The 10,327-nt window shown below is 36.5% G+C and overlaps 2 protein-coding genes and 1 long non-coding RNA gene across 3 annotated transcripts; all 3 read right to left on the reverse strand.

The window, feature by feature from the left end:
• Positions 1-892: 892 nt before the first annotated feature.
• Positions 893-3,025, reverse strand: LOC110854914. The gene is made up of 4 exons (XM_022103344.1): positions 2,789-3,025; positions 2,401-2,727; positions 1,981-2,197; positions 893-1,446 (listed from the first exon to the last, which is right to left on the reverse strand). Exons 1-4 carry the CDS (start codon positions 3,023-3,025, stop codon positions 893-895), a joined length of 1,335 nt encoding a protein of 444 aa, XP_021959036.1.
• A 4,423-nt stretch (positions 3,026-7,448) lies between these two features.
• LOC110854915 lies at positions 7,449-8,311 on the reverse strand. The gene is made up of 2 exons (XM_035855671.1): positions 8,042-8,311; positions 7,449-7,970 (listed from the first exon to the last, which is right to left on the reverse strand). The coding sequence occupies exons 1-2, from the start codon at positions 8,231-8,233 to the stop codon at positions 7,494-7,496; spliced, it is 669 nt and encodes a 222-aa protein (XP_035711564.1). The 5' UTR covers positions 8,234-8,311; the 3' UTR covers positions 7,449-7,493.
• Positions 8,312-8,328: 17 nt separating this feature from the next.
• LOC118436951 lies at positions 8,329-8,717 on the reverse strand. Its single transcript, XR_004835804.1, has 3 exons — positions 8,629-8,717; positions 8,510-8,560; positions 8,329-8,443 (listed from the first exon to the last, which is right to left on the reverse strand). It is a non-coding gene; the product is annotated as an uncharacterized LOC118436951 (long non-coding RNA).
• Positions 8,718-10,327: the final 1,610 nt, after the last annotated feature.

Consider the following 10,327-nt stretch of genomic DNA (forward strand, 5'->3'; position numbering starts at 1 on the left):
AGTGCCCTCGATGCTAAGTTTTAAAATGACGTTAGGACGCTCGAAGCTTGATTTTATGTAAAAACACGTAAGTGGAATTTCAAAATTATAAAGAGTAATTAGTTGTTCAAAATTGTCCTGTCAAAGGAAATTTGAATTTATTGGCCCCCGTCGGCTAGTAATGCAAGAAGGTTCAAAATTTAAAAACCATACCCTCATGGAGTGTGGTGCTAAGCGCCTAACGTAAGGTGTGCAAGACCATGGATAGGATAGCATATTTCCCTACCCCACCTATGGGCTTGTGGCAACCATACCTGTGCAAGTTAGCCTCGCTTCACTCAGCTTCATTCTTTTTTACCCCGTGTGAAACCATCCTTCATTCCCCTCACTCGGGGAAGGGAGGCAGCGTGAAGCCTCATTCATCGTTATTTTATGGCAAAACTCCTTCACTCCCTTCACTCCTCACTCACTCCTTCGTTCTCTTCTCTTCACTCATTCCTCCGTTCTGATGAATCATTCCCTCATTACCCTCACTCATTCACTTGTTTTTCTTCCTTGTCTGAGCCACACATGACTCGATTGTATATGACATACATACATAGTGCTCTCACATTCTTCTCAGAAAATTATTTAATCTTTCTTAACGAGTCGCTAAGTTGTCAAAACTAATCGCAAAGTTTTACTGCTACAAAATTACAATATATAATTCATTTTGCAATACGTCAACTTTGTATGTTTGAGAACGAGTAAAAATTCGAACAATATTTTATTTAGCAGCTATATTGAATAATAACAATTACCAAAATTGATGTACTATTGCTTCAAATTTTTAAAATTTAGGTACATGTGCAATCGACCTTGTAATTAAAGTTAAGACAATACAGAATGCTAATAGAATAAATCAGCCAAAAAATCATTTAAAAACAATTTCGTCCTCTTTCTCGTTCCTCATGTTTTTGCTTGGGCTGCTTCCTGTGGCAATTTTTCTTTTCCTTGATTTTTGGCGATCGTTAGTTTTCTTGGCCAAAGTTGATAGGCGGTGTTGTTTATGTAAAACCATGTTTTCTAAAGTTATAGGAAGTAAACTTGATCGTCGAGCTCTTCCTAAAGACCCAGTCGATGAAAACAACCGTTCAGCGCCGCCTGTCGATGCCGGAATGGCTAGAAATTGTTGTGCAAGTTTGCTAAGCTTAGGGAAAGATACTTTATTTTGGGCCCAGAATTCAAGCGGGTTTGAAGATGACGGAATTCGTGGAAGAGCCAAATAACGGTCCACTTCGTCAGAGGAGAATCCTGGTTCGTATGTAATGGATGCCAACTTCGAGAACGGATCATTCACATTAGGGGCTGGTATAGAACAAGTATTTTCAGGTGGCCCATTTGGATAAATTAGCATCCGGAGGAAATTTGTAGCTGTGTCTGCAGTGGGTGTTTCCAATTTGGTAACTCCATTGCAAGCAACATTCACTAGATTTTCAAAAAATGATACTAAGTTACCCATGAACAAGCTTGTTAAAAAATATAAAACATTACTTCGACATACGTCCAACTTCTGTCTTGGATCAAGTATGGCACTAATTATTATATGATTCTCCAGCCTGATTTTCTCACCAAATCGACGAATTAGTTGCTGAAGGAGTTGGGACTTTAAAGGGGTAAAATGCTTCGTTTTGATTTTTGCAATCTCTTAAAAGGCGAATGACCAATCATTTAGTAAAGGTAGGAACATTTCAAATACATACGTATTCAAGTTTATCAAATACAGGGTGGTTAAAATGTCACGCTACAATGGAAAATTTTTCGATGGGAAAAATCCATAAATTTCCATTAGTTACCGAAATTTTGTCTCTAAAATGCAACATTTTAAGAATTTTGTGATCAGTTTTGATAATAATTTATAAAAATCTAAATCCCAAATTTTGTAACTAATGGAGATTTAGGGACTTTTCCCATTGAAAAATTTTCCATTGTGGCGTGACATTTTAACCACCCTGTACATACCATCAAATGTTGATACTACTTGATAATAAATTAAGCAAGAAGTTATTCCATCAGCTTGTAAAGCGTTGGTAGCCTCTGTAATGGGGGACAAGAGATTTCGTAGCTCTACCAAAATTTCCATGTCTTGCATTGTTGGAATCTCAGGAACATTTTTCGGTCTCCTCGGAGATATCCAGGCTTCCAGAATCAAATTCGACACCGTTTCATAGACAGTCTCCTATTCAAAAGTATTTTACTTTGAAGTAATTGGTTGTTAATGCAAATATTCAATAATATGAACCACGTAATAAGGTACCTCTGTTAATCTTTTAAGCACGTAAAAATTAGAATTCCAGCGCGTTGGAGCCGGCTTGATCAACTCCTTCCCCATCACATTAAGTAGTCGAGCCCTCCAATAATTAGACTTCTTAAAAAACTCACAATTCCATGAACGCCTTTGAGTATTTTTTGACTTTTGGGATTCTGATTTATCGCATCCTTAGCAACCAATTGAAGCTTATGTGCATAACAAGAAATTCGGAATACAAGCCCCAATGGAACGTCCAGTATTTGTTCATCACCGGGATCATTCTCGATATCATATCTGTCGTCTGTTTCCATAACGTAATCGTCATCCAGTGTTGATAGATCCGGGGTTGCTAAATTGCCCTCATCGTCTTCATGAGAAGTAAGAAGCTCATCGTCATCCAACCAGTCCCGAAATGCAGACACCATGTTGTGAGCACCATCAGTGACGAGATATCCAATCTGAAATAATTTTTCTTGATATAGTCATTCACAAATTTTTTAAAGTTTCCGTGATTGTCACCTTTTCTGTACTAATATCCAAGTATGCCAAACACTCCATTAATTTGAGTTTCACATTCTCCGCAGTATGTCGATCGTTGAATTGGCGAACTGATAAAGTTGACGTGACAATTTCCCACCTTCCATCAATTTCTTTTATATAGTGTGCCTTTAATCCCATGATTCCATCACCTCTTTTGCTTGTCCAAATGTCCGTCGATAGATGTAGATTATAGTTTTCGACGGCCTTAATTTCCATGATTAGAGCAGGGATAACCTTGTCATACAAGAAACAATATTTAGTGATTTAAAATTGACAAAGTTCTAAGTCTGCGATTTTTACGCACAATTTTTTTCACCGTCTGTTGCAGGTTTCTAGAAACTGTCCATCGTGATGGTATATTTAGCCGCGGGTTTATTTCATGAATTAAATTACTGAATCCGAGCCCAGACACAAAGGATAAAGGAAACCCATCTACAGAAACCAAATCTTGCAAATTTGTGACGAATTTCTTCTGCAATGGATCAGTGTCACTGTAACTGGGATTATTAAAGAATTCCGATAAACTGTGGCTCTCGACATTTGATTTCTGTTCAAGACTGACGTCGCGATGGCAATTCTAAAAACATTTAATAACTTAAATGAACCATTTCAACAACATCCTCACAACAATCAATAAATGCTATTCTTAAATGTTATGTAAGATTACTATATAATGACGGTTCCCGTTATTTTTGAAAGTGTTGGTGTTGAAGCTGAATTGTTTTTCTTGACCAGCTTCATGGATGAAGAGATTCCCCTACTTTAGTAGCGGATAGACCGACATAATGTATTCGAGTGCCGCTTCACAGAATATAGATTCCAACAGAAGAATCGATCTTATGTATTCGAGTGCCGCTTATGGAGGAACAGGGAGAGCCAACCAAATAACTCGGTGTACATTCGGGGTGGGCCAAATGCATCATCATCGCCACATATCCTTGCATCAAAAAGATGATGCAATCACAGTGGTGGTGGTGGATCCGCCATTTGTGCGCCAGCACACATCAGCTTGATGGTGCATACTCTCTCCAATTTCTTGGTCACGAGTTCGAACCCTACTCGAGGCAGTGACTTTTTGCATCTTTGCATTTTGATCGTTTGATACTATTATTAATACTGAATTTAAATGTTGAGAGGACTTCAAAATTCACAAACCACCACACAAGTAGAATGTATCAGGAAGCTGTTAAAGTGAAATTGAAACACATTTCAGGCCACACCCCCAGTAAATCTCCCTATATGAATACGTTATGTTGTACAACTTTCACCACTCATGCTACCAAATCCGTTAGCTAGTCTGGGAAATAGTTGGAAATGGATCCTTCTAAAGTGTTCCATATTGAAGCCTATAAACTAAAGGCTTCATTGGTGACAAACAAGAAAATCCCCAATCATCTCAATTATCAAGAAAAATCAACTAAAACTGGTTTCGTAAAATTGAACAGTAAATGCTTGGAGAAATTTACAGTCATTGATGACGAAAACTGCTCACATCTGAACCATCTCCATATAAAGGAACCAAGTTATCCCATACATTAGGTCATAGTAAAGTGCATCATGAAATCGAGAAAATAAAGAAAATAACAAAATCTCCCAAAACTATTGAATTTTTCCGGAAAAGGATGAGTTTGGGAAAATTTTGGAACCTTTCAAATTAAGGAGGTCTATGAACACAACGTGTTCCTGCAGGAGTGTGGAAAAAAACGGTTATTACCCTACCAGGGTTGCAGAAATCTCACTAGTCGTCCACAAATCTCATCTCAGTGAGAAATAGTGAGATTTATGAGAAATAGTGAGATTTATTAGAAATATGAGATTTATGAGATTTATTCCACCTCCATCTTACGGACAAAACCACGGCTAAGGAAAAGAGCATATAATCAAAATTCTCTCTGCACAGGTCATCAATACTTTTAAAATAAAAATTTATTTGGTAATACAATAGCTAAAGAATATCGAAACAAGCTATTAAAACAAGTTAATTCGAGCCAAACAGCATGGCTAGACGAAAAAGAAACAATTCTGTAGTTTTTAAATTCGGGACGGTGGAGAAAATGACTGCATCCCAGGAGCAAGAAATTTTGGATATTTTAGGTATGGTAATATATTATTTATAATTAATGCGTTCGTTAATATACTGACCTTTTTAATTAAAGCAGAGGAAGAAGAATCAGCAGGCGGAAGCCAGATCACACATGAAAACATCGAGAAAAACAGTAATCAAATTGAAGGTTTGCAAAATGGTGAGGATTATTTTGGCTAATTACTATTTGTGATGAGCAAAGCTGACTTTTGTGCACCTTGTGACATATGTACAGCTCGAGGTATAATATATTTTTTTCTATGACCAGCACCAAGCGATCTTAAAGGAAACCTTATTGATCAAGTTACTGTCGCTGTTAATCCTGCTCAAATAGCTCAATTCTTGCCCTGCATGAGCCCTGGTATTTATCAAATATTAAATCGAATTTTTGAATTATTGCTAAGTCTCTATTAAATAATTAAAAACTAGGCAGAATGATCACAGAAGACGATGAGATTCTAGGCGAATGGACACTAGAGCAGTTGGATACCGGGGCGCCCGAGCGACAAATTCCGGTCGTGGCTAGCACTCAAGGTCAGACGAAATCAGCAAATCAGCAGAAACTACCAGGGAAGCCTCGAAGCAATGTTTGGGAAAACTTCGATAGTGTGTTCGATGCTAATGGAAAGCCTGATCGAAGTTCAATGTCGACATGCAAAAAGTGTGGTCAGAAAGTGAGCTCTCAAGCCGACCGATTAAATAAACATTTATCTTCCTGTAAAGCATTACGACAAAACAAAGCCGGGACCTCAGCGCAAATGCCGTTTTTAAGCGATCAAATGCCTGAGTCCAAAGGGGGAGCACAATCAAACTTGCGCAAATATTTCAAATCCGTTAATGCAACTGAGAAGAATAAGCTCGACTTCAAGCTCGGAAGTTTTATTTTCGTCTCAAATTTACCCTTTAACGTGGTCTCTCATCCACAATTTAAAGAATTTGTTGCGTCGCTAAACCCAGCGTATAATATTCCGTCCAGGGAAACAGTTCGAACGACGATTTTGGATACTCACTATCAACGAGTTCTGGATTTGCGGAAATCCGAAATTGAACATAAGGTTGGTGTTTTATTGCAAGGCGGCTGGTCCACGAATCAAAATAAGCCTGTACTCTCACACTGCCTTGCCACGCCATCGGGATCGTACTTCCTATCCGCCGAAAGTACTGGAGCCGAAAAAAGACAGTGAAACATGTTTCAAGTATCTCCAGAAGGCTATTGATTATTGCACATAATCACTTAATTGCTCAATCGTTGGAATTGTAACTGATAATTGTTCTACAATGACGGCAATGCAGACGTTAATTCGTAAAGATTATCCACATATGGATGAATAAGTTTATGGATGCCACGCGCACCTTTTCAATCTTATCGGAGAGAAATTTACGGACAAAGATCTTGCTGAGAAAATACGACATGTTCAGACCTACATTCGAAACCATCACTTTACGAGTGGCCGATTGGACGAGATGGGAGGTAAACGACCGGTTCTTCCCGGAACTACCCGCTGGAACTCCCAAATTGACTCTTTTTTAAATTATCTGGAAAACCACAGTAAATATTTAGGCATTGTTCGTGAGTTATGCAAGGATAAAGATCATCGTGGGAAAGAAAGCTTCCAAAAATTGAAAGAGGTCGTTGAAGATAACTCGGTTTATAACAATGTAGAAGATATGGTAGAACTGTTGCAGCCTATTTGTGTAGCACTTGACGAGGTCTGACATATGTGCAATTTATGACGTTTGTGCAGACCACTTTCCATTTCAGAGTTCTTCCTATTTCTTTTCAGATGCAGAAAGAACATTCCACGCTCGCAGATGCGGCTGAAATGTGAATTACGCTTTGCTGCAGTCTTCCGCGAAGAATCACAACTAACGAGTATTTTTTGAAGCAAAAGAAACTTGGTCTTACACAGACCGCAATCGCGGCGCATATCTTGCATCCTAAGTACAAAGGTATGTCTTTTAATGTAAAAATAAGTTAATTGTTAAATGATATCTGTTCATTTATACCACAGTATATAATATATATATATATATCTTATTTCAAATTTATTTTTAGGCTCACGTTTGACATCGGAGCAAAGAGAATCAGGACTGTATTGCATATCTGATAAAAATCCAAATTTTTAGTCCCAACCGCCGCCTTAAACGAAGAAGCATCTGAATTCTTTTACAAGCAATACCAAAATGAATCAATTTCTGCACAAATGACGGCAATATCATGGTGGAAGGCTGCATCAAAGGACTCTGTCCCAAAGGAGATGCTTGACATGGTGATGAAATTGTTTGCTCTACCAGCTAGTACAGGTGCGATCGAAAGAAATTTTTCGACCTTGGGTCAGATTATGTCTGACCAAAGGAACCAAATCTCTGTTGAAACGGCCAGTAAACTGTGTGCAATAAATAACCATTATAAAATGCAAAACGAATTAGCAGGAAACGACAACCAAAAAAACGAAATTTTAGTCAAGTAGAATGAATATGCAAATGTCACTCTTGTGCACAAAAGCTATTCCGAGATTTTTTGTTACAATAAACTTAAAAATAAATTACAAGACGTTGAATTACTCATTTATCATGTATTCTTTATTTCTGAAAGGCGATTCATATTTTTTTAATATTATCAAACTCGCCGTCCTCAATTTCATATGACCGAGAAAATGGATTTTTTGCTAGTGCTAATGGTAGATAAATTTCTTGGAATAATCTCATAGTGGCACGAGCATCTGTTAAAGCGGAGTGAATCCCTGATTGAATATCTTCGCCGAAATAGTGGAAATACAACGATCTTAGATTTATCGGCTGGTAAACTTTGTCCCCTGCTTTTGTAAATTGCCCTGACCATTTTCGAAACACCGTTTGAATATCAAATAGTTCATAATCTGACGGTACCAGTCCAAGACTTAACAAATCTGATGCACCCCCGGCTGTTACAACAACTTTTCCCTCTATAATCGATTCCGTTTGTTCTTTAACTGCTGAGAGTTCTCTCCCTTTTTCCAAAACAGAGCCTTCGAAACCATTAATCTTCTTTGCGTATGAGTTGACTTTATAACTTCCTGCCTTGTGATACACCGTCTCCTATAAATAAATATTCTTAGGTTTTCTCTCATTATCTTTAAACAATATCGATTTCTATAATATTTACTCACATTTAAAATTGTATCTTTCTTCCAATCAACAATTCCTACGGTGGCAGCTTTTTGGATGAATTTTCCATGTGAATTTTTTTGATTTAGGGTCACCATTTCACAGTCCAGTGACACAAATCCATCCATCCCGACCTCCTCCCACCAAGAGGTTGGTGGTGGTGTCGTTGGCATTTGTGCGACAGTAGTCGACATCTGCGCAACGACGCCAACCACTTCCTTTCCAACAGCATGTCGTTTCTTTTTGGATAAATGTTTATTAGTATGTGCCGATTTCCTCTTCTTAGCATTATCTACGAATCTTTGCACTATCTTCAACTCGTCGTGGGGGGTGCATCTAATTAAAATCTTTAGTAAATTTAGCCTGGAGTCACGGTCAGTTGAACACGTCCAGTTCACCACTTCCTAGTATTTGTATACAACAAAATTATAAGGAATTAATTTTCATTCATTTAATATTGAATTAATTACTTGAATATTAAATTCGTCCATTTCGAATGTCGCTTGTCGTTTTATCGCCAACTGTGGAATATTTTATTATACATATGTAAATATCAACTATTAATTAATTGTTAGTTATTAAACCTTACCCTCAAATAATCGAGTCCAAAACAATTAACTCCTCTTGGTCTAGACCAGCTTAACAATATGAATTGGAGAGGAAATAAAGATTCTCTTTTTAATTCAACTTTCGCTCTTATTTTGTTCAGCGGGGGCCTCATTTGAGACAGAGCGAATGTTTTTATATTAAATCTCATATTTCTCATATTTCTCACCTCAGGTCCAAGTGAGATGATTGATATAAATCACTAAATCTCACTAAATCTCATCTGGTGATATATATCACTTGTACCCTACGTACATACATAAGCATCAGAAAACAGAAGATATCTTATTTTAGTCGGGCTTATCAGCGTATCAGTATGCAATATATTGTAACCCGCTACTTGGAGGAAAAAAACTTTGAAAATGCTCTCAAAACTGAAGTCACCAAATGTACCGTAACCTCTTATGATTGGAAAGTTTTGGTTTGCCTGCAAATAACAATACTATAATCAAGGTCATGACACAAAAAATGTACAAAGTTTCAAAGTAATTCGAATGAAATTTTGAAAATTATTAGCAGAGAACAGATATGTATGTAAATTTCGCAAAATATGTATGTGACATGTGCTTAAAAAATCTGTTAATATGCACATAAACAATGTTTTTCAACTTCAATTTTGTACATATTTATGAAATATAATTTTGAGCCAAGTTCAATTTCAAAATGAAGAAAAATATTTTTACATAAAAATCTCGAGGGATTTACTAAAATTATTTATATTTAGAAAAATACTCGAAATACACAGGAAAATATGTATATGTACGAAAAATCCTCAACATATGTACTAAAATACGTATATGTACGAAAACTAAAATATGGAAAATATTGTAAACTATGTTTGAATTTTTGCGATCGTGCTTAGATGGGTTGTCAGTATACGAAGTTTTAGTACGATCCGATTTGGTATGACAAAAATACAGACATATCCGCCGTCTGATTATTACACAGAAAGTAGGAGAAAAGAGTTTGTCAAATTATTCCAAAATAATTCACTCAATCGGATGCAAACGGGTCTGACAAGCCATGAGTAGCATTTCGAACTGGTGGAAGCATTAAGGGTTCTGAATAAATTTTGGATTTTATGTAGTTTGTTCCAAGTAGTTTTAACACTAAATATACGAATTTCAAAACTTAATGAACTTCTGGCACATACTATTTATATATACATATTTACGGACAAATCCATGCATGCACCTGTCCTGATACATGTACATACATATATCCATGCGTATGTATGTACATATGTATGCATACATCCATATATTTTTGTATACATATGTACATAATTCAATTTTAAGTTTTTATTTTTTAAATAGCTGTCTTTTCAATACTCCTAGATGGATTTTCTACATTTTTGTTGAAAGATAATCTGAACGATTTTTGCTATTTGCGGGTCAATTTCTTCCATCAATTATCTCTCGTCAATATGAATGCATTTTGTCTGGTTCAGCCGCTATAAAAATCAGGAAAACTTCTATTTCCTTCTTTCTTCGTCCTCCTTATACAAGGTGCGAATTCAAAAGTTATGCAAATAATTAAATAAAATGTATATGCAAGGAATACTCGCAACGACATTAAAGACTGGCATTATTTGTATATTTATATTTTATTTAGATTATAGTATTATAGGTTAAGTGACTATAATTATTGATCACGAAGTTGACGCCGGGTTTGGCTAAAGC

Source organism: Folsomia candida, unplaced genomic scaffold, assembly GCF_002217175.1.
Source record: "Folsomia candida strain VU population unplaced genomic scaffold, ASM221717v1 Fcan01_Sc011, whole genome shotgun sequence".
Classification (NCBI taxonomy): Eukaryota; Metazoa; Arthropoda; class Collembola; order Entomobryomorpha; family Isotomidae; genus Folsomia; species Folsomia candida.

Excerpts from the sequence above, each read along its gene's own strand:
- LOC110854914 (XM_022103344.1), bottom strand. The coding sequence starts at position 3,025 with ATGGAAATTAAGGCCGTCGAAAACTATAATCTACATCTATCGACGGAC. Across the intron at positions 2,728-2,788 it reads TGGATATTAGTACAGAAAAG|ATTGGATATCTCGTCACTGA; the intron begins GTGACAATCACG and ends AAATTATTTCAG. Across the intron at positions 1,447-1,980 it reads AGTAGTATCAACATTTGATG|TGAATGTTGCTTGCAATGGA; the intron begins GTATGTACAGGG and ends TTGAAAATCTAG.
- LOC110854915 (XM_035855671.1), bottom strand. The coding sequence starts at position 8,233 with ATGTCGACTACTGTCGCACAAATGCCAACGACACCACCACCAACCTCT. Across the intron at positions 7,971-8,041 it reads AGAAAGATACAATTTTAAAT|GAGACGGTGTATCACAAGGC; the intron begins GTGAGTAAATAT and ends ATTTATTTATAG.